The sequence below is a fragment of the Staurois parvus genome, unplaced genomic scaffold, assembly GCF_062004578.1.
Source record: "Staurois parvus isolate SC_StPar_1 unplaced genomic scaffold, SC_StPar_1.0 ptg000135l, whole genome shotgun sequence".
NCBI lineage: Eukaryota > Metazoa > Chordata > Amphibia > Anura > Ranidae > Staurois > Staurois parvus.
The window spans coordinates 4,687,841-4,711,956 of NW_028317931.1; the positions used below are offsets into that span (position 1 = coordinate 4,687,841).

At 39.6% G+C, this 24,116-nt stretch overlaps 1 protein-coding gene across 1 annotated transcript in view; it reads left to right on the forward strand.

Annotated features, from left to right (window-relative positions):
* TMPRSS5 (transmembrane serine protease 5) overlaps positions 1-23,720 on the forward strand; it is an 82,342-nt gene extending 58,622 nt beyond the window's left edge. The window contains exons 12-13 of the mRNA XM_089673080.1: positions 21,781-21,933; positions 22,028-23,720. Coding sequence (XP_089529206.1) covers positions 21,781-21,933; positions 22,028-22,036 — 162 coding nt within the window. The 3' untranslated portion in view covers positions 22,037-23,720. The remainder of the gene's footprint in view (positions 1-21,780; positions 21,934-22,027) is intronic.
* The last annotated feature ends 396 nt before the right edge of the window (positions 23,721-24,116 follow it).

The following is a 24,116-nucleotide window of genomic DNA, read 5'->3' on the forward strand; positions in this document are numbered from 1 at the left end:
ATTTAGACAATATCGACTGCCGTCATGTGCATCTGAATTAACGATTAGAACAAAATTGTGATCCATTTGTAATCCAAATTCTCAAATAAATTCAAATTTAATTCCCCAAAGGCCCGAACTACTATCTCATCATTTGATCCAAATGAAACGAATGCATTTGTAAATTTCATTCTAACTTTTTTTTTTCGGATTCGTTGACATTCGTTACTATGTCCATTCGAAGTCTCTGAGTACATCTGAATCTCCAAAAATGAAATTTTTGTTTGAAAAACTAATCGTAGCAAAATAAATGCATATGTCTAGTCTTTGCCCTGGATAGTAGTAAAAGCCCAAAATAAGTTCTAGTTCTTACTCACTGGAAAAAAAAGTTTCTAGCTTGACATACACTTTAAGCTGGCCATACAGTCAACAAATTTGGTCAGCTGACATCCTTTGATAGTAGGATGCAAGAATCAGATGCAGTTACTATTTGGGTATTCTCAAAAGCTGCGGATGCCCCTGTCAAAATAAAATAGCCAATAGAGCAGATTCCCTATCCAAACTGTTTAACATGGATAGGAGAATCAATAGTTCTCTTTTGTTCATTCCACAGGGCTGAACAAGAGAAAGGTTACAGTGTATGACCATTTAGGCTCCATTCCCAGTTCTGCAACTTGTCATGACACTTTGGACACAAAGTCCCATGACAAGTCGCAGCCTATGTATTATAATGAAAGCCAATAAAATCTATACGACTTAAAGTCGTGGTGACTTTAATCACTTGGAGACCGTATCACTTAGAAGTACGGCAGCAAAGCACATCATGTATCTGATACGTGATCCAGCTCTCCTGGGCAAGGGTATGCGCATTCACTGCCCGTCCTTGTCCTGTTAAATCTGAGACATGGAGCCTCAATTAATCATGCAAATTGGTACCACGTTCAGGCTTTATCTCGTAGCTGTCTGGTACAGCCATACCCCCACATTTACAACCTGAGAATGTCTGCTGTTAAGGTCTGTGTCCAGAAACCTTGCATACTAATAGGATATACTAATGGCTTCCAGTATGTCCATGTTATATTAGGTCAATATGATAAGTTCTGGCCTTCCAGTTTAATTCTGTAAGCACCGAATAGTTCAGACACTGCAAAACAAGGAATAAAAACTGGCACATACCTTAGTAAAATCAGCAAACAGTAAACACACCAAGCATTGTTAGGCATACAGTTAACCCTTTGGCTGGGAAGGGGTTAACATCTAGGGGAAATCAGAGTCATGTCATAACTATAAATCAAAAAGAATAAATACGAGCGCATCTATATAGCAGCTGAACATAAGGTACCAAACACCCTCAAAACAATATATATCACAAGATGCAGCGCTAATGACTATAACATGTATGCATAAATCAAGAAATCTGTAATAAATGACTAAACAGTAGAAAGTTCATAAAATGGGTGACTTTAGTGCTCTCTTCTCCTATATATCCTCCTGATGGTCAGGCGTTTGTGCAGAATAGTGCTGAAGGGGTGCACACTCACCAGAACGCACAGATAAATGAGCGTTTATTATAGATTCCCCTTTAGGATCATCAACTGGACATGCTGTGGTATTACGACAAAACACCTTCCAGACCTCCTAGATGTTCCTGTATATTCCCTGGTTTAGATGACCTGCGTACTTCTCCTTAGGATCAGCATACGATTCGTACCCCACAGAGAGATGAGTGGCTAGAATGGGTACTCCCCAAGGGAGTCAGAACAAAACGCATCCATAGTGTAGTAGGTCATATAAGGATTTATTTAAAATTCAGCAACCCGTGTACACGGTATAAGGTAAACAAAATGGACTAACCGTCCAGTATTAAAAATGACCGCCGGAGCGCCACGATGCTCCGGCGGTATGACGTCACGGCGTTCTTGGCTCCTCCTACGCGTTTCGTGCACACGCACGTCGTCTGGGGGGATGTGCCACTGAACGCCGGGCCGTGCGACGTTCATTTATATGCTAGGCGCATGCGCTTTGGAAAGGCGCCATCATCCTGAAGTCTGACCACGAACGATCGGATCTTCATACCAGCGCCATTTTTCATTAGTTTTGCATACTAATAAGTGTACTCGGCTGGTTATCATTTTCAAGCATTATGCTTTTATCCTTCAAAACCTTCCAATCAATATTACTGACCACCAAGCCGATTAGTACACATTTTACTTTATGGTGATAGGGTAATTATATTTCCAATTAGCCAGAGATAGATTCCGAATCAAAAATGGTCTATTGTGTGTGGCACTAGCATATAAACTATATGCCAAAATATATTATACATTAAAATACAATTTTAATATGAGTCAAACATACCCAATGTAGTGCAATTAAAATAAAGGACTACCATAAGTCCTTACTAAAATATAGATTATAAATTATAAAATAGTATATAAAATACAGTATCTATCAATCAATACAAATGGATTTAAATAGATGGTCCAAAGGTTTACTAAAAGGGGACATAGATGTATTGAGCCAACAGCATCTTATCCTATTTTCTGAATATATAGTTTTAACTGTTATTGATGAAACAGTTAAGATCTATATCTATATTGTGACCTTTGGGCTGCAGCGTTTGGAGTTCATATATCCAGCGCGTTTCGAGCTGAGAGACTTTCCGTATTTTGTTTATCCCCCTCCAATGGGGTTGTACAGTATCTATCCCAACAAATTTCAGGGTTGATGGATCATTATTATGTTTACATTTGAAGTGATAAGACAATGAATGATCTTTATATCCCTTTTTAATATTACTGATATGTTCTCTCAGTCTATCACGTAGACGTCTGGTAGTACGCCCCACATACTGGAGTTTGCAAGAGCATTCAAGGAGATATACTACGTTCTTACTGTAGCAGGTTATACAATTGTCTATTTTATATGATCTTCCTGTAGTGCATGAAGAGAAGGTAAATAGTTTCTGTCTCCTTACGTTATTAATCTTACAAATAACGCACTTATTACACGGAAAGAAACCTTTTATATTTGGTGCAAAAGTAATCTTCTCTGGAGGATCAATGACGTTTGGTGCTAATCGATGTCTTAATGAAGTGGCTTTCTTGTAAATAACTTCAGGTTTTACTGGAAGAATTTTAGAAAGAATAGGGTCCGCCATCAACACATTCCAGTTTTTATTTATAATGTGTTTAATGGCTCTATGCTGTGTAGAATATGTGGTTAAAAACGGACAAGACAAAGACCTATTGGTTATGCTTTTTTCCTCCAACAGTGTATTTCTATTTAGATTAGCCACTTGTTGTATGGTGTCATCCATATTTTGTTGGGAATAACCTTTTTCCACAAATTTCATTTTTAAGGTTTCAGCCTGTGTGTGATACATATCTAATTTGGTACAATTCCTACGTATTCTAGTGAATTGACCTTTGGGGATATTAGCTAACCATACGGGATGATGGCAACTGTCTAACGGGATGAAACTATTCCTGTCCGTTTTTTTAAAAAAGGATTTGGTAGTAATCATCCCATTGTCATTTGATAATGTCAAATCCAAAAAGTTTATCTCTGTGTTACTAAATACATAGCTGAATTCAATATTGCATGTATTGTCATTTAATGTTTTAAAAAAGTTATGTAGAGATTCCTCTTTCCCATTCCATAATAAGAACACGTCATCTATAAATCTTTTGTAGAATAATAGCTCCGGCCATTCTCTTGCGTAAATTAAAAACTCCTCCCAATACGCCATAAAAAGATTTGCTAGACTGGGGGCAAACTTTGCCCCCATTGCTACTCCTTTGGTTTGCAAAAAATATTTGTGGTCAAACCAGAAATAGTTGTTCTGCATTGCAAACTGCAGTAATGTTAAAATATACTCAATATGTAGGGGAGATAAAGTGCTTATAGTGTCTAAAAAATATTTTGCAGCATCCAACCCATCTTCATGTGCAATGTTGCTGTATAAGGATGTGACATCCGCTGTGACTAAAAAAGTCTGAGATGAAACTTCAATATCTTTAATCTCATTTAAAAAATGCTTCGTATCTTTTAAAAATGATGGAGTTTGCATGACCAGCGGCTGCAGGAAGTAATCTATATATTCTCCTGCTTTAGAGAATAGTGAACCTATTCCACTTATGATAGGTCGCCCTGGTGGTTTCGTCAAGCTTTTATGCACCTTTGGAAGTATATAGAACACCGGAAGTCTCGGAGCTGATGGACATAGGAATTCCTTTTCCTTCTTATTTAGTATACCACTCTCAAATCCCTTTCTTATAATACTTTTCAAACCTTTTTTAAGAGATAATAAAGGATTCCCAGGGAGGCGGGTATAAGTAGTGGTATCATTAAGAATATTGTAGGATTCCTCTAGGTAGTCATGTTTATTAAGTATAACTACCCCTCCTCCCTTGTCCGCAGGTCTGATGACCAAATCCTTCCTTTCTAATAGGAGATCAATCGCTTTCTTGGTGTCTATATCAGGGATCTTTTTAATATTTAACTCCTCCAAATCATTCAACATTAATTCTTTAAAAATATTAATATAGGATCTAGATTGGGGAGGGGGATTAAAAGTTGAGGCGTTCCTTAATGTAGAATGATTAGTAGTACTATTCTGGTCATAATGGTATGGATTAGAATAAAAATGCCGTTTTAATGCAAGCTGTCGTGAAAATCTATGAATATCAATATAAGTCTGAAACTTGTTTAACTTTTGTTTAGGGGCAAATTTTAACCCCTTATCAAGAAGTTTTAATTCAGGTTGTGTTAATGCTGTGTTGCTTAGATTGAAAATACCTTGACCAGCTACATTTTCCTTCTTTTGCCTGTTTCTGTTGACCCTTTTGCCACCCCTTTTCCCTCTCCGGAACCATTTCTTTTCCGGGATCCTCCCTCCCCTAAAAAATGAACCTGGGGTGTTCTGTTATAAACATAATTATGTGGTGCTCTCGGCGGTGTTTGCTGGTAATTCCGATTGTCATATTGATCTCTATTGTATTGTGGATTAGGTGGTTTATTGAAATACGCAGGCTTCTGATTATGCTGCCTAGGAGGTGTTGCTACTCCCTGGTGATGCGAGTAGTTATTAGACCCGGGATAATAATTCTGGTAGTATTGCTTAGGGGATGCTCCTCCCCTTTGTTGATATTGTTTCTGGTTCCTATTATGGGAGGTTTGCCCATTATTGGGATGATATTGCTGGTCATAAGTTGGATGCCATTGCATATTCCGTGTACCCACATTTTGATCAAATAGGGGTTCATATCTATTAGATGTTGATACATTATACTGATTAAATTGTCTGTTATGATTAGGAGATTGGTATTGTGAATATATGGGTTCATGTCTCTTATTTGATTGTATCTTTTTAGATTTCTTCTTAATCATATCAGGGGGATTAGTGACTGCTTGTATGTTATCCTCCTCTGATTGCCATCTAAATACTACATTATCTTGATAATCTTTAAAATCTCTGGCATATTTTTTCTTTTTCTTTATTTTTTGTTCTTTTTCTATATTTTCAAGATATTTCTTGACTTTATCAGATTCTTTATTATACTCATCCGTACCTTTAAACGGAGTGAGTTTCTCTCTAATGATGTTAATCTCAGAGTCTAAATAGGTTAATTTTTTCTTTTTTCTAGTAATAAGAAACTTAATTAAATCAATCCCAGCTTTGTTAAAAAATTGAAACCATTCCAACAAGCTAGTATCATCCATATATTCAGGGGGTACATCCCACCTAAGTGATCGAGGCACCATACCTTCTTTGAGATATTTGTCTAAAAATGAAATATCCCAAAGGGTTCTCACTTCAGCGGAGGTAAGATTCTGTAAATGCAGAAAAAGGCCCTTAAGGTCATCATTTATATCATCAATTGTATATATGTCTTCAGAGATAATAGATCTAGACGATCTCATCTCAAAGACATCTGCCATCTTAAATGTTCTTTATATACTAACAAGAAAAATGGGTGCCAATATGGTCTCTAATGTAATGTGACAACAAGATAAAAGATGCCGCTCAGTAAACAGGATGGTTAAATATGCAAATCAAAAAGAATAAATACGAGCGCATCTATATAGCAGCTGAACATAAGGTACCAAACACCCTCAAAACAATATATATCACAAGATGCAGCGCTAATGACTATAACATGTATGCATAAATCAAGAAATCTGTAATAAATGACTAAACAGTAGAAAGTTCATAAAATGGGTGACTTTAGTGCTCTCTTCTCCTATATATCCTCCTGATGGTCAGGCGTTTGTGCAGAATAGTGCTGAAGGGGTGCACACTCACCAGAACGCACAGATAAATGAGCGTTTATTATAGATTCCCCTTTAGGATCATCAACTGGACATGCTGTGGTATTACGACAAAACACCTTCCAGACCTCCTAGATGTTCCTGTATATTCCCTGGTTTAGATGACCTGCGTACTTCTCCTTAGGATCAGCATACGATTCGTACCCCACAGAGAGATGAGTGGCTAGAATGGGTACTCCCCAAGGGAGTCAGAACAAAACGCATCCATAGTGTAGTAGGTCATATAAGGATTTATTTAAAATTCAGCAACCCGTGTACACGGTATAAGGTAAACAAAATGGACTAACCGTCCAGTATTAAAAATGACCGCCGGAGCGCCACGATGCTCCGGCGGTATGACGTCACGGCGTTCTTGGCTCCTCCTACGCGTTTCGTGCACACGCACGTCGTCTATAATAAACGCTCATTTATCTGTGCGTTCTGGTGAGTGTGCACCCCTTCAGCACTATTCTGCACAAACGCCTGACCATCAGGAGGATATATAGGAGAAGAGAGCACTAAAGTCACCCATTTTATGAACTTTCTACTGTTTAGTCATTTATTACAGATTTCTTGATTTATGCATACATGTTATAGTCATTAGCGCTGCATCTTGTGATATGTCATAACTATAGTGTCAGTGTTTATTATTAGCACTGATCACTGTATTAATGTCACTGGAGAGGTCAGTGTCAGTTAGTCAGTTCACACAAAGAGTCAGTTAGTGTCAGATTGCCCACTGTACTATCGCAGTCCTGCTATAAGTCGCTGATCGCCATCATTAGAAGTATAAAAAATTAAATAAAAACTCCAGTATATATACCATAGTTTTTAGATGCTATAACTTTTACACAAACCAATTAATATCCCCCCCCCCCTTTTTTTGTTTTCTTTCTCCTTTTTTTTTTCTCTCCCCCCCAACATCTCACCCTACAATTCTCTCTCTTACTGTCTTTCTTTCTAACCTGCTTTTTTCACACCTGTTATTTACCTGTATCACTTATTCTCTACCAACCAAATAGAGCATTTACCTGCACACAGATGTGACTAACTTCAACCATAGCACATACTCTAGTTATAATTATGTAAACAATGACCTTCACAGTACCCAATGCTTTCCCTACCCCTACCCCTATCATCACGATACCTCACCATTTAAAAAGTTGATGAGAGTCAAGACGAGATAACTTTCACCAACATCACTTCATCCATTTTCCTCTTGGTATCCACCATTTTGCATTGTATGATTGATGTACTGTCCTACACCATTTCGTCATGTATGACTGTTTACAATTTGTCCCGTCTGCGAAACGGGAAGCAACATGTCATGTCTATGTTTTGACTGTGATCTATGGCTGTACATGCTCTAAATGCTTTTTTGTCTTCTATTATAACAATAAAGTATTTTTGGAAAAAAAACAATTAATATACACTTATTGGGATTTTATGTTTTACTGCCAAAAAGTAAAAAATATTGGGTTTTTTTTTCAACATTTTGGTTTTTTTTGTTTATATAATAAAAAATTTAAATAAAAAACAGTGGTAATCAAACACCACCAAAAAGCCTGATTTGTGTGCAGAAAATCAATTTTGTTTGTGCACAGTGTTGCATTACAGTGCAATTGTCAGTTAAAGTGCCAAAAAGAAAAAAATGGCCTGATCAGGAGTTGGGGGGGGGGGGGGGTGAAACCTAGAGGGCAAGTGGTTAAAAATGTTCCCCACTGCTCTGATGCAACTTTCATGTGACTTGAGTGCTGTAGACTGTAAAGTAAACTCTCAAAAGTCGCATCAAAGTTGCATCCTAATTTTATCAATTCAGCAGTTGTGCATCAGTTAAAGCCAAAGTCAAGAGCCAAAGTCACACCCATCCAAAGTTGCATCAAAGTTACATCAAAGTTGCATAAAAAATTGCTTCAAAGTCGCAGTGTAAATTTGCAATGGACATTTCACTACTTTGGAGTTGCAAAACTGTGAACGAAGCTTAAGAGTGTATGTTAAGTGTATAAGTAAATTAATTAAAGTTGATGTAGTGCTATTAATGGACATCAATCAATACTAATAAACAATACAGGTGAATAAATTGTGCTCATAATCATAATGTGAATAAATGTGAATTAGGATAATAAAGTGCTTTCAATAAATTAGTTAATAAATTTCCAAATATCACATGATCTGAAATATAATCCCTGATGAAGTCACGTGATGGTAATGTAACGCGTAGGGCATAGGCTAAGGCCGTTTTTGAGGAAGTGAGAAGATCCGTGGTTGTTTTAAAGTTCTTGTCATTTTAATATACAATGTAAGTGTGATCCATTAGCAGTGCTACATCGCCTTTAATTAATTTACTTATTTAGTTGATACTGTGGGAACACAATTTATGTCAGCAGCAGCACTATTATTATTATACAGGATTTATATAGCGCCAACAGTTTGCGCAGAGCTTTACAATATAAGGGAGACAGTACAATTACAATACATTTCAGTACAGAAGGAATATGAGGGCCCGGCTCGTGGAGCTTACAATCTAAAGAAAGGGGGAGATGATACAAAAGGTGATAGCTGCGGGGGATGATCTGGTGAAGGTGATTCAAGTATAGTTCTTGGGTGGAGGTGGGGTAGGCCTCCCTGAAGAAGTGCATTTTCAAAGATCGCCTAAAGGCAGACAGGGTGGGGGCTGACCGGAGATGCTGTGGTAGGGAGTTCCAGAGGATGGGAGAGGCTCTGAAGAAGTCCTGGAGGCGAGCGTGGGAGGAGGTGATGAGGGAGCTAGAGAGGAAGATATCATGGGAAGAGCGGAGTGGGCGATTTGGCCGATATCTGTAGATGAGGTCGGTGATGTAGCTAGCGGCAGTTTTGTGGATGGCTTTGTAGGCTGTGGTTAGTATTTTGAATAGCATCTTACAGTGTTTGACCAGTTTTAACCTGTAGTTCAGCTGTCAATAACATACTAAAATAATGCGTATGAACATACAGTTACGTGCATATACAGTATATTTGGACACAGGCACAATTTTAGTTTTTTTAAGGTATTTACCAAAACATATTCAAGATATAGTTATATAATGGATATGGGCTGAAAGTGCACACTCTCAGGTCTACTTTGAGGGTATGTACATCCAAATTGGACGAAGGGGTTAGGAATTGCAGCTCTTAAGAGTAGCCATCCCCCCTTTTTCAAGGGACCAGGGTCAGGTAAAAGGTCTGAAGTTGATTCTAAGTGTGGTATTTGCATTTGGAATCTATTGCTGTGAACCTACATCATGTGTTCAAAGGAGCTGTCCATGCAAAGCAGGCCATTTTAAGGCTTCAAAAATGAAACAAGTCCATCAGAGAGATAGCAGCAACATTAGGAGTGGCCAAATCAACAGTTTGGTACATTCTGAGGAAAGAAGAACGCACTGGTGAGCTCAGCAACATAAAAAGGCATGGACATCCACAGAAGACAACAGTGGTGGATGCTTGCAGGATCCTCTCTATGGTAAATAAAAACCCATTCCCAACATCCAGACAAGTGAAGGACACTCTCCAGGAGGTGGGCGTATCATTATCAAAGTCTACAATCAGGAGAAGGCTTCACGAGAGCAAATACAGAGGGTTCACCACAAGGTGCAAACCATTCATAAGCCTGAAGAAAAGCCAGATTAGACTTTGCCAAAAAACATCTAAAAAAGCCAGACCAGTTCTGGAAAAGCATTCGTGGGATTGATGAAACTAAGATTAATCTGTACCAGAATTATGGGAAGAAAGTCTCGTGGAGAAGGCTTGGAACAGCTCATGATCCAAAGCACACAACATCATCTGTAAAACATGGTAGAGGCAGTGTGGTGGCATGGGCATGCATGGCTTCCAGTGGCACTGGGTCATTGGTGTTTATTGATGATGTGACAGAAGACAGAAGCAGCCGGATGAATTCTGCAGTGTTTACAGATATACTGCCAGCCCAGATTCAGCCAAATGCAGCAAAGTTGTTTGAAGGAGGAAAACCTAGTCTTTGGTAATGTCCATGGGTTCCAGACTTCAGGCAGTCATTGCCAATAAAGGATTCTCAACAAAATATTAAAAATTAACATTTTATTTATGGTTATATTAATTTGTCCAATTACATTTGAGCCCCTGAAAATGAAGGGACTGTGTATAAAAATGGTTGCAGTTCCTAAAATTTGTACTTGATATTTATGTTCAACCCCTTGAATTAAAGCAGAAAGTCTGCAGTTCAGATTCATTTGGTATGTTTTGCTTTAATTTATTCTGGTGGCATACAGAGCCAAAAGTATGAAAATTGTGCCTGTGTCCAAATATACAGTCAGGTCCATAAATATTGGGACATCAACACAATTCTACCATTTTTGGCTCTATACACCACCACAATGGATTTGAAATGAAAATAACAAGATGTGCTTTTACTGCAGACTGTCAGTTTTAATTTGAAGGTATTTATATCCAAATCAGGTGAATGATGTAGGAATTACAACAGTTTGCATATGTGCTTCCCACTTGTTAAGGGACCAAAAGTAATGGGACAATTGGCTTCTCAGCTGTTCCATGGCCAGGTGTGTGTTATTCCCTCATTATCCCAATTACAATGAGCAGATAAAAGGTCCAGAGTTCATTTCAAGTGTGCTATTTGCATTTGGAATCTGTTGCTGTCAACTCTCAAGATGAGATCCAAAGAGCTGTCACTATCAGTGAAGCAAGCCATCATTAGGCTGAAAAAACAAAACAAACCCATCAGAGAGATAGCAAAAACATTAGGCGTGGACAAAACAGCTGTTTGGAACATTCTTAAAAAAGAAGGAACGCACCGGTGAGCTCAGCAACACCAAAAGACCCGGAAGACCACGGAAAACAACTGTGGTGGATGACCGAAGAATTCTTTCCCTGGTGAAGAAAACACCCTTCACAACAGTTGGCCAGATCAAGAACACTCTCCAGGAGGTAGGTGTATGTGTGTCAAAGTCAACAATCAAGAGAAGACTTCACCAGAGTGGATACAGAGGGTTCACCACAAGATGTAAACCATTGGTGAGCCTCAAAAACAGGAAGGCCAGATTAGAGTTTGCCGATTGACATCTAAAAAAGCCTTCACAGTTCTGGAACAACATCCTATGGACAGATGAGACCAAGACCAACTTGTACCAGAGTGATGGGAAGAGAGGAGTATGGAAAAAGAAAGGAACTGCTCATGATCCTAAGCATACCACCTCATCAGTGAAGCATGGTGGTGGTAGTGTCATGGCGTGGGCATGTATGGCTGCCAATGGAACTGGTTCTCTTGTATTTATTGATGATGTGACTGCTGACAAAAGCAGCAGGATGAATTGTGAAGTGTTTCAGGCAATATTATCTGCTCATATTCAGCCAAATGCTTCACAACTCATTGGACGCCGCTTCACAGTGCAGATGAACAATGACCCAAAGCATACTGCAAAAGCAACCAAAGAGTTTTTAAGGGAAAGAAGTGGAATGTTATGCAATGGCCAAGTCAATCACCTGACCTGAATCCGATTGAGCATGCATTTCACTTGCTGAAGACAAAACTGAAGGGAAAATGCCCCAAGAACAAGCAGGAACTGAAGACAGTTGCAGTAGAGGCCTGGCAGAGCATCACCAGGGATGAAACCCAGCGTCTGGTGATGTCTATGCGTTCCAGACTTCAGGCTGTAATTGACTGCAAAGGATTTGCAACCAAGTATTAAAGTGAAAGTTTGGTTTATGATTATTATTCTGTCCCATTACTTTTGGTCTCTTAACAAGTGGGAGGCACATATGCAAACTGTTGTAATTCCTACACCGTTCACCTGATTTGGATGTAAATACCCTCAAATTAAAGCTGACAGTCTGCAGTTAAAGCACATCTTGTTCATTTAATTTAAAATCCATTGTGGTGGTGTATAGAATCAAAAATGTTAGAATTGTGTCGATGTCCCAATATTTATGGACCTGACTGTATATGGACCTAACTGCAAGTCCTAACTTTCCAATGTTATTAAATATATACTCACCGGCCTCTTTATTAGGTATACCTATTGAATTGCTTGGTAACACAAATTGCTTATCAGCTCATCACATGGCAGCAACTCAATGCATTTAGGCATCTATTTGTGGTGAAGACAACTTGCTGAAGTTCAAACTGAGCATCAGAATGGGGAAGAAAGGGGATTTAAGTGATTTTGATTGTGACATGGTTGTTGGTGCCAGACAGGCTGGTCTGAGTATTTCAAACACTGCTGAACTACTAGGATTTTCATGTACAACCATCTCTAGGGTTTGCAGAGAATGGTAAAAAAAAAAGAGAAAATATCCAGTGAGTGGCAATTGTGTGGACGAAAATGCCTTGTTGATGTCAGAGGTCAGAGAAGAATGGGCAGACTGGTTCGAGATGATAGAATGGTAACAGTAACTCAAATAACTTCTCATTATAGTAGAGGTATACATAATACCATCTCTGAATGCACAACACATTGAACATTGAAGCAAATGGGCTACAGCAGCAGAAAACCACACCAGGTGCCACTCCTGTCAACTACGAACAGGAAATGGAAGCTACAATCTGCACAGGCTCACCAAAATTGGACAATAGAAGATTGCAAAAATGTTGCCTGGCCTGATGAGTCTCCATTTCAGCTGCAACATACAGATGGTAGGGTCAGAATTTCGCATAAACAACATGAAAGCATGGATCCATCCTACCTTGTATCAACGGTTCAGGCTGGTGGTGTAATGGTGTGGGGGATATTTTCTTGGCACACTTTAAGCCCCTTAGTACCAATTGAGCATTTTTCAAATGTCACAACCTACCTGAGTATTGTTGCTGACCATGTCCATCCCTTTATGACTACAGTGTACCCATCTTCTGATGGCTCCTTCCAGCAGGATAATGCACCATGTTACAAAGCTCAAATCATCTCAAAGTGGTTTCTTGAACATGACAATGAGTTCACTGTACTTCAATGACCTTCACAGTCACCAGATCTCCATCCACTAGAGCACCCTTGGGATGTGGTGGAACTGGAGATTCGCATCTATGTATGTGCAGCTGACAAATGTGCATCAATTGCCTGATCCTATCATGTCAATATGGACCAAAATCTCTGAGGAATGTTTCCAACATCTTGTTGAATCTATGCCAGAAGAATTAAGGCAGTTCTGAAGGCAAAAGGGGGTCCAAACCTATATTAGCAAAGTGTACCTAATAAAGTGGCCGGTGAGTGTGTACATCCCTAACTAATTTTCTATAAATCATTTACTATACTGACGTAATTAGATTGTGCAACCAATCCATACTGTGGCCCCACTTTCTTTTTGCTTAATATCCACTTTTAACTTGATAATAAATAATCTGATATTAACTGAACTGACACAGTGCTAAGCCTACAGTGATACTTAACTTCAAGAATCAACTTTGAAAACTCTTGTTAAGATCTGTGTAGAATTGTCAAAATGAAATGCATTATCTGCCAAACTTAAAGTCTGCTATTATATGCACATAAAAGGGGTATTCTCATTTCTCTATCTACATCTCCTTCAATCTGACAGAAGATTAGCTTTTGTATAGTGGAGCTCTTTTCTATAATGTATGGTAAAATTACTGTTGGATTAAATTGTCATTCATTTATAAAGTAAAGGTGAGATATTTTACTTAACAGTGAAAGGTTTTGTCACTGTCACGTTAAGTTTATGATGTGGGTGAGAGTAAGTAGATATTAACAGCATTAATGCCCAGCCTAAACCTTTGTACGCTGATTTTGTGTTCTGTCTGCATGGAGATCCGGTCTCCTCCCGTACTGTTTTCTTTTAAAGGCAAACAGAGTAACTGCTAAATGCATTGGGGTTGATATACGAACACTGGAGAGTGCAAAATCTGGTGCAGCTCTGCTTAGAAATCAATCAGCGTCCAATCAGTTTCCAGGTTTTATTGCCAAAGCTTAACTGAACAAGCTGAAGTTAGAAGTTGGTTGGCTATCATGCACAGCTGCACCAGATTCAGAGTTCTCCAGGTTTAGTAAATCACCCACTTTGTGTTCTATTCTCTAGTAGATTCATATAAATGTAACGCCCTCCAGGTTAGTTAGATAGTTTTTGTGTTAAATAGCGACTGAATAGCAGCCTGAGGGTGAGTCAGCCTGGAAGAAGGGTACCTCAGGACAGGCTGGGAGGCTCTAACAGGTCAGGGCTTCTGGAGCCCCCCCACCTTTCCAGAAAACTGAGAACTTTCTGAAGCAGGGGAGGAGGAGAGGAGGAGGCCCAGATCTGCATGTTTCAGGGACCTTGGCTAATCCCCTGGCAGGAGGCTGGGCATGGTGACTAGGGCAACCCTTAAATATCACAGAGCCTGAGCAGCAGGAGAGTAGGGTGGAAGATGGACTGAAAGGAAGGCTGGAGTGTGGAGCCTGGGAGGGGGCACCAGTGAGGGGAACCTATCTACAGGCTGGTTGCTGGATAGGAGGATCTCTACTGCCTCAGCTTCTCCTGGGGAGGAATACCTGTTAGCAGAGAAGGAGCCAGACCCATGTAAGGCCTGAAGGCAACCACTAACCCACCATTTTAGTAGGCAAGGACAGTGTGAGTACTCCTACACCACCCCGGGCCAGATAAGAGGAGACGGCGGTCAGGTGCAATACCCAAATAATCTTCATCCAGGACTGCTTAACTGCAAGCTCTTGGGACCCCCTTGTTCAGGGAAACCTTCAGCACAGCTGGGTGAGGAGGAGGATTAATCTGGGGTCTGAGGAGGTACACCAAAAAGAAAATGGGACAGTGCTATATTTTTCCCTGCTAGTTCATATTTTTGTACATAGTTTCTAAGAAGTTCTTCCTCAAGTTCTACAGTTCTTTGGGCATCCCATATACCCCTAGATCCCATCCCTATTGTTAACCCCTTAATAAAAAAAAAACTAAAACCAGCTCAAGGACTGTTTACTGACTCTGAGGGCACAAGTGTGGAAAATGCATGTTGCTTAGCTGTACTGGGCATAGGGGGACCTAAAACAAATCCAATGGTCCTCACAAGGGTAGTACTATATAAATACGTTTACATTCCCATGAAAATTCTTTGTACATTCAATGTATTCATTTTGTTTACTTTTAACCATTTCCCAACTGCCCACTGTAGCTACACCTCCTACCTACCCTCACTGTAATTGGCTCCCTTACATGTCAGTCACTGTGTCCTGGCCTGTGATTCCTGGCCGGGACCTGGAGACCGGTGGAGCGAATGACAGGAGAGAGATCTGTGTATGTAAACAATACATATATCTCCTGTCAGTGCGGATGTGCTGGTTTTTATCTACCTGCAAAGCAGTGAATAAAAACCAGCACATCCTACTAAAAAAGCACACAGTACACATATAGTACCACTCCCTGGCACACAGTTAACCCATTGATCACCCCATATGTTAACCTCTTCCTGCCCAATGTCATTAGTACAGTGACTGTGCTTTTTATTAGCACTGATCGTTGTATTTGCATGCCTGGAGATGTCAATGGCAGTTAAGTCAGTACCCACCCAGTGTCGGTTAGTGTCAGAATGCCCACTGTACTATCACGCGCTATAAGTCGCTGGTTGCCGCCATTACTAGTATAAAAAAAATTCTAATATCTATATAATTGTTTGTAGATGCTATACTTTTCACGCGAATCATTTAATATACACTTACTGGGATTTTTTTTTATCAAAGACATGTAGCAGTATACATTTTGTCAGATAAAGTAGAGCATGGCTATATAGCAAAAAATGTCCTCATGAAGGGGGGTAAATCTTCCAGAAGGCAAGTGGGTAACATTCAATTTTGGAATGAATGTCATTTCCCAAATGAAAACCGCATGCACTATCCTGCTTCTTCTAATTTTCTTGTCACTGTGGTTGAAAACAATTGCTGATTTTGTTCCAAAATTTTCAAATGAAACACTACTAGTTTATGGTCAGCTTGTGGGTGGGTGCAGCATAGTGCGGAGGCAGTGAACACACTGGGGTTTATTTACTAAAGCTGGAGAGTCCAAAATCAGACTCCCTTCTGCATAGAAACCAATCAGCTTCCAGGTTTCATTGCCAAAGCTTCATTGAACAAGCTGAGGTTAGAAGCTGATTGGTTTCTATGCAGAAGGGAGTCTGATTTTGGACTCTCCAGCTTTAGTAAATAAACCCCACTGAGTCTGGTTGCAATCAACAAACTTGTATTGAAGGAACAATTCAGAGATGCAAACAGCCCAGGCTCCTGGCTGGGAATATTCACAGTTCCGTGCTGAAAATGTACAGAGGAACAAGTTCTGATGCACCAACAGTGTCTGTTTCTGAGGGCAGAATGTGGCCTGGCCAGTCTGACCAGTCTGGCCAGTCTGAGCCCAATGGGGAAGATTCCTAGGAAGGTTAGAAAATCCCTATCCTGTCCTTACTCATCTGGAACCTTTCTCTATTGCTATTCACTTTCCCTGGCAGCGGTAACCTGTCCTTACACTGTCCACTTGAAAAATGTGTGCCAAGCCCGGGATCTAGGGTCTTAAATAGACTCTACCTGACTCAAGATGACCATCCGAGTCACATGGGATGGCAGCATCCAACCAGATCGCTTCCCCAGTGATTCAGGAAACCATAAATGTATATGTTCCTCTTGACTTCCTCTGCAGTGCCACTGTGGTGCCTGCAGTGAAGAGGCTGTGCCTGCCTACAAACCTATATAATGTATAGTCATAATATAAGGCAGCCTTTCTCAACCTTTTCAACACAAAGGAACCCTTGAAATAACTTTATGATTTCAAGGAACCCCTGCTAAAAATTATTATATCTACAACTCATGGTACATAAGTGTGATGGTCACTGAGAAAAATGCTCCTTACACTTGTGGTCATTGGAAAGAATTACCCCCTTACATATAGCTAAAAGATCAATGGTGTCAGTGGAGATCTATCTGAGTGGCAGAAATTGATCATTGCTCAAGGAACCCCTGGCAACCTCTGGAGGAACCCTTGGGTTCCATGGAACCTTGATTGAGAAACCCTGGTATAAGGTGACTGATAAAACTTCTTGCAGTTCTGCAGTTTCTATGCCATTTTCCTCTTGCACCTATTAGGTTACAAAGCAGATATTCCCAGTTGAAGTATGATATCACCTTTTATCTGAGGTGTGGAAATGCACATTAAAGTAAAACAGTCATGAGAGATTTTCATAGTCTGTCATTAACAAACCATCCTTTTTAATAATATTAGTTTTTGTATTGACGTACAGATGCTAATGCTTTAGCAGTTTCTGAGTCATTGACCTGGAATGACTATAAAGGGAGACACTACTCTGATACTCATTTTTCAACTCCACGTCTGTGATCAAACACATCCAAAAATAATTTTTACAGTGAGGCCAAGCTCAACTCGAGGATAAGCAAATACAGTCCAGGATAATACAAAAGACTCATGTTTTCTGCTTGAATCTTGTGTTTTTTATGTATTTCTTCCAGATCTGTGCAATAAATCAGCATGAAACCAGAGCGGTTTAGTGTGTGGGCAGCTGTACATTTTGGCTGCAATGAGCAGGTGCTAGGGGGCAGTGTGATACTCGTTTTACTGTTTCATACGGCTCACTTTTTTTTGGTCAACTTTATTTGAAGTGCCCTTTATTTAAACTGGTCAACCTTATTTGAAGTGTACTTCATCCACATCACCTGACAGTAGTGTGGTGCGTTACACTGCTGTGTGGTGACATGCAGTGCCATCCAGTGAGGTGTGAAAAAATGCAGCATGTCTGAATTGTATCGCAGCTCATTGCACCACACCTGCAGGCTGCATTGTAGTGAGAATGGGGCACATAGAAAACACCTAGTGGTGGCCGACGTTCTTCCAGTCTAGAAAAATGCCATTCACAGCATTAGAGAGAATGGTCCCTAATACTTTGCCTTTGTGCAAGTGTTTCCTGTAATAAAGACCAGTCACTGCTGCTCTCTCTTCTTCTGCAGGGTGATTAGTCTTGTATCCGCCAACGTGTAGTTTTATGCAAGCAGCCTGTAATGGGTGGATCTGCTGGGTCCCTCCCAGGGGCGGACTGACAACTCATGGGGCCCCCGGGCAATAGGGGATCATGGGGCCCCTGTGTCCTTGCCCAAACTCAAAAAAGCCTATGAAAAAGGTACCAGGGGCATCTCATCGGGCCCCCTACTGACCCCGGGCCCTCGGGCAGTGCCCAAGTTTCCAAATCGTCAGTCTGCCCCTGGTCCTTCCCACAACTCTGTTCTCTAAGTGCAGACAAAGCGATGATATCTTTGCTATTTATACAATGTAATACTTGGGATTACAAAGGCATTAGGTGCACATAAATTGATTTTTGGGTATTGAGGAATATTGCAAATTATAATGACCATCTTTGGGATTAGAGTACAGTTTTAAATTCAGATTTCATGTTACACCTGATGAAATAAAAAGGAATTTTGATTTTTTTAGGCACTACAAAAGGAAACAAAAATGTGTTATACATTTATCTGAAGTTTGTCTTTAATAAGTGGCTATAAGCCATTTATTAAATAATATAATAGTGTAGCGCTTGATAACATATAAAAACAACTAAAATAAATAAATTAGGTACATAAACCTAGTGACAACTCACATAGTGTCTAAAAAATAAGTGCTCTAAACAAGTGTAACTTAACTCATGAGTGAAAAACCTCATAAAACATATTAGTGTTGTAATAACCATTCAGCATAATATTTGTGTTAGTGCCACTCCTAATCAATAATACATGTGATCGTGCCAAATCACTAAAGTAAATGTATTGTCCAATATCCAAAAAACAAATATAAAACAGTGAAGTCCAAGTGATGCTTAAATACACATGCAATGTGTTAACATGGTGTCACTCGTGAAAAATCCACTCTTCCACTTTGGCTGCAATGCCTCCTCACCTCCTTCCTACGACCCCTAGGGGCCAACAAGCCTTTAGGATCAACTTGGATCCTCAGCACTCCTGGATGGTACCTCTCAGGTTATCCTTCTGTTTGTCCTCCTCCACACCTTTCCGCCTCACGGAGACCTCTACTCCAATCCTCTGTAAATCCTCACTCTCACAATGGTGAGTTCAAGAAAAGAAATCCTCCATAGTGTAGTAGTTAAAATACCAGCATTTTATTTATAGAATAGAAAGTCACTCACATTGTGTACAGCGTTTTTCTTCTCCCCTGCATGGGTAAACTGCACTCATGTAAGGCTCTAGGAAAATGGCGTCCCGTACCGGAAGTACGTCACTCGGGACTCCGGAAACTGCGTCTCTGCGTGCCTACGCGTTACGTCACGTACCTCGTGACTTCATCTGGAAGTCACGAGGTACGTGACGTAACGCGTAGGCACGCAGAGACGCAGTTTCCGGAGTCCCGAGTGACGTACTTCCGGTACGGGACGCCATTTTCCTAGAGCCTTACATGAGTGCAGTTTACCCATGCAGGGGAGAAGAAAAACGCTGTACACAATGTGAGTGACTTTCTATTCTATAAATAAAATGCTGGTATTTTAACTACTACACTATGGAGGATTTCTTTTCTTGAACTCACCATTGTGAGAGTGAGGATTTACAGAGGATTGGAGTAGAGGTCTCCGTGAGGCGGAAAGGTGTGGAGGAGGACAAACAGAAGGATAACCTGAGAGGTACCATCCAGGAGTGCTGAGGATCCAAGTTGATCCTAAAGGCTTGTTGGCCCCTAGGGGTCGTAGGAAGGAGGTGAGGAGGCATTGCAGCCAAAGTGGAAGAGTGGATTTTTCACGAGTGACACCATGTTAACACATTGCATGTGTATTTAAGCATCACTTGGACTTCACTGTTTTATATTTGTTTTTTGGATATTGGACAATACATTTACTTTAGTGATTTGGCACGATCACATGTATTATTGATTAGGAGTGGCACTAACACAAATATTATGCTGAATGGTTATTACAACACTAATATGTTTTATGAGGTTTTTCACTCATGAGTTAAGTTACACTTGTTTAGAGCACTTATTTTTTAGACACTATGTGAGTTGTCACTAGGTTTATGTACCTAATTTATTTATTTTAGTTGTTTTTATATGTTATCAAGCGCTACACTATTATATTATTTATTTGTACACTGTTTGTGGGTATCAGTTAGAGTGTTAGCGGCTGTTAACTAGGGAAAGGGGAGGGTGGTCCATAGCAGCGCAGGAGGACTCCCAATATATAAGCCATTTATTGCTATAACTTAGATAGGATAGAAAGAGTTTAAGTATCACTTTGGAGGAGATCTCTACCAACTGTTCCTCAATTGGTATGCTGCCAATTTAATCCTGAACTGGTGGTCAACAACCCAGTGAATCACATCTAGCTTCCATAAATAATCTCAAGAAGTATTTTATCAGCAAGATAGTTCATGCTGTGAAATTGTAGATAAACTATGTGGTGTAGTTAACTTTTCAAGCCTTATATTCAAGTCTGGTGGTCAAAGCAAAGGACACAGCTCCTCTAAGTGTAGACTGTATAACAATTTAATTAAAAGGTAAGTATAAGGACTGCTCTGGAGAAGAGGAACCACCTATGCCTGATGAAAGAGCGTGCCGGTCATGCTGGTTCCCGCGTATGCTCAGAAGCATGTTGCATCCCAATGATGTCAGACGCCCAATGCCACTAGCTCTGGACATATTGGAGACCCAGCCAGGCTTTACTATCTATGCTTTATCTGTTTCAGCGCCTTCTGCTGCCTGACCGGGTTCCTCTTCTCCAGAGCAATCCTTACATATGGCGACAGATGTACCGCATTCATCCATATGAGCCTGTATTACTATACGAAGATGTGAGTTGTTATACTTACCTTTCAATTAAATTGATATACTGTCTACACTTAAAGGCGATGTGTCCTTTGCTTTTATTCTTCTACTCCAGAGTCTGCTTCACTCCATCACAGCCTGCCCGAGTGCTTACTGGGTTGCCCTTGTCTTACCTGGAACTTTATCCATTTATTTATCACTACATGGACTGCACCACTATGCGTCTGCTATTTCTTTTGTAAAGTCTGGTGGTCAGCATATCAGGTGAATTACATAGGCAATCCCACTTTCCCCTCAAACACTTTACAGCAGGTGGATGCATATATATTTCCATGTCAGTATTGTTTTTTAAGAGGCTTATATGGCGTGAATATAAAATGTGACCATCCCTCTTGTCTTAAGCTGGCTACACATCAGATAGAATTTCCTCAAACCTGAAGTGTTCAAGATCAATAAAATCTACCATTAACAATTTAGTACAAGAACCTACCTAAACAACCCATGGAACCTATATTCAATAAATCCTGGTACCATTTGTTGGTAAATGTTGCTGATGTTACACACTGTTGTATAAAGACAATCTATCTGGTGTGTGGCCCACTAGAGATACACTAGAGCTCTTCAATATTTGGTTGCACACTGTTTTCTACCCAATGCTAAATATTTACTGAAGGATAGACCTTTAGTGTGGGGACATGCAGTCCTTCCAGAAGCTGATTTCCCATGTTCTTACAGGGTGACAGTGGTGGCCCCTTGGTATGTCAGACTGACTACATCTGGCGTCTAGTAGGAGTGGTGAGCTGGGGCATGGGATGTGCTGAGCCAAATCGTCCTGGAGTCTACACTAAGATTTCATCATTTTTAGATTGGATCCACAACATCATTGAGGTTAGTTTCTTTTTTTCCTGGATCTAGATTTTTTTCCCTATCCTGAATACACATAAACTAGATATGAATCATAATGTTTTTGCAAATATTACAGGATGATTAGAAGAAATAAAGAAGATAGAAGATGCATGTATCTCTGTAACTCCAAAACGTATGGGTGATATCTCCAATCAGTTCAGTGTCAATCAATGTTGAATCTTCCAGAGACCTCGAATTGTTACATTGCTGTAACCACCATACTCCATATACATCTCTGTCAGTTATTTCTGTCTGTAGTGGCGTGAGCAGCTCATAGACAGGACTGTATGATCGCATGGACATACAGTACATGTCGTTGCTATATAGCTACACCATATTACATCAATGAAAAGCCAGTGTATCACTGGTTTATATATACAATACGTAAGAGTCACACAAGGAATGGTTTAAAAAAAAATCTCACAGTATTATAAAATACAGCTTTGGGACAGATGTAAAAAAAGAAGTGTTAATAGTAGCTAAAGTAACTGACCAGAGTTTTTACTTTATTTCTGCCTTAATAATATCTGCCATCTGATTGGCTGATTGATGAATCAATCTTTCTTCTTTTTCTTCTGCAGCACATTGCCCAAAATGATTGTTTTGGGGAAAAATATTTTCTGGAAACATTTTAAGTTTTGAGAGGTCAAATTTGTACTTTCACATTAGCAGTAGAGCTGAATCCTCTAGGTACTGGCTTGATGTGCAGGGTCAGAGAAATGTCCATGTTTTCCACTGGTTCCTCCCTAAAGAGGTTTGCTGCATGATGCTCCCAGGTTGCAACCCCCTGGTTTGCTTTACCATTAATAGTTAATATTGTAGGCTGGAGAAAAAAGTGAGTCAAGAAAGATAATTACATATATGGACTTCTACTAAGCAATTTAATCACAATACCAGCATCCTGGACCTACTGTATAACAACCCATAAATATAATAGAACTTTTAAGGTGCAACATATCCCAATGTCCAAACAATTTAGTATTTTAAGAAAAGCAAGTTTTAACTTTATTTTTATACATCTTACACCAAAGTAGCACTGGTACCTTTTCCAAAAAACGTGCTGCATTGATGTGAATGGGCACCATTGAAAAAAAAACACTTAATTGTTTGGACTTTAAGAAATGTGGTACCTTTAAAAGTCCCATGATATATTTTTGGGTTGGTATACAGGACAATGGAGTGGTGAAGTGAATGACCAATGACTGTCTAAGGTGGTGTTTATGTACAGACTACGTATGGGTCTGCTTTTAGTTATTACTACCAGGTAAAAGTCACAGTAGGTGGCAACGAGATAGATCAAATCCTGAAAAAAGCCATGGTTAGTACCAGGATATCAGCAAAAAAATGAAAGCACAGTACAAAGGGTCAGTAGGAACCTTTTTGTTCAGAAGCTGTTCTAGTGCATTGCCCAGAATTTATGTTTATGGCTTGGAGTATCTAATGCAAGTTTGAGTAAAACATTGTTACATTCTTAGTAAGAAGACCATAGCTGGTCAGAGGAATGCAATGCTAGGATCACAGGTAAATCCAGAGAAAGGTAAGCAAGTGTTGTTGGCTTTTTTCTTGTAGCTAGGTTCTTTAGGATTTCGGTTATGTCGAGACCCAAGGAGAAGAGCTTCAGGTTCAGCCAGAACTAATGTAAAAAGTGTGAGTCAGAGATCAGATGAAAACAGAAAGGCAGCAAGGTCAATATACAAAACCATCTGGTATGAATAGATAATTATTGCACAGTATAATACAATATTCCAAAGATAAATAAAAAAAATAAATAAATTGTGCAATTAATCAATAAATAAATTTAAAAAATTTGCAATTAGTCAATGAATACTACAACTCACATCTTGAATATCCAAAATGAGCAATAAAAAGTCCAATTCCTCAATTACAACATGACATAGTCCATTCCTCTGTGTATAATCATAACATTTTTAAAAAATCACCAGTTCATAAAAATTAAAGTGCTACAATCTTCCATTGATATCCACTGTGCAAATACCACCACCAACACTCCGCACTCACCAAAACATATGGTTTCATAGACAATAGCAGCAGAAGCACGTTATTGTATCCCAGGCAAAACTCCACTTTTACTTCGGTCACTGTCCCTTTAAGATGACACCTCATTGGTTGCAACACTGACTATGTGACTCCACTATCCAAAGAAG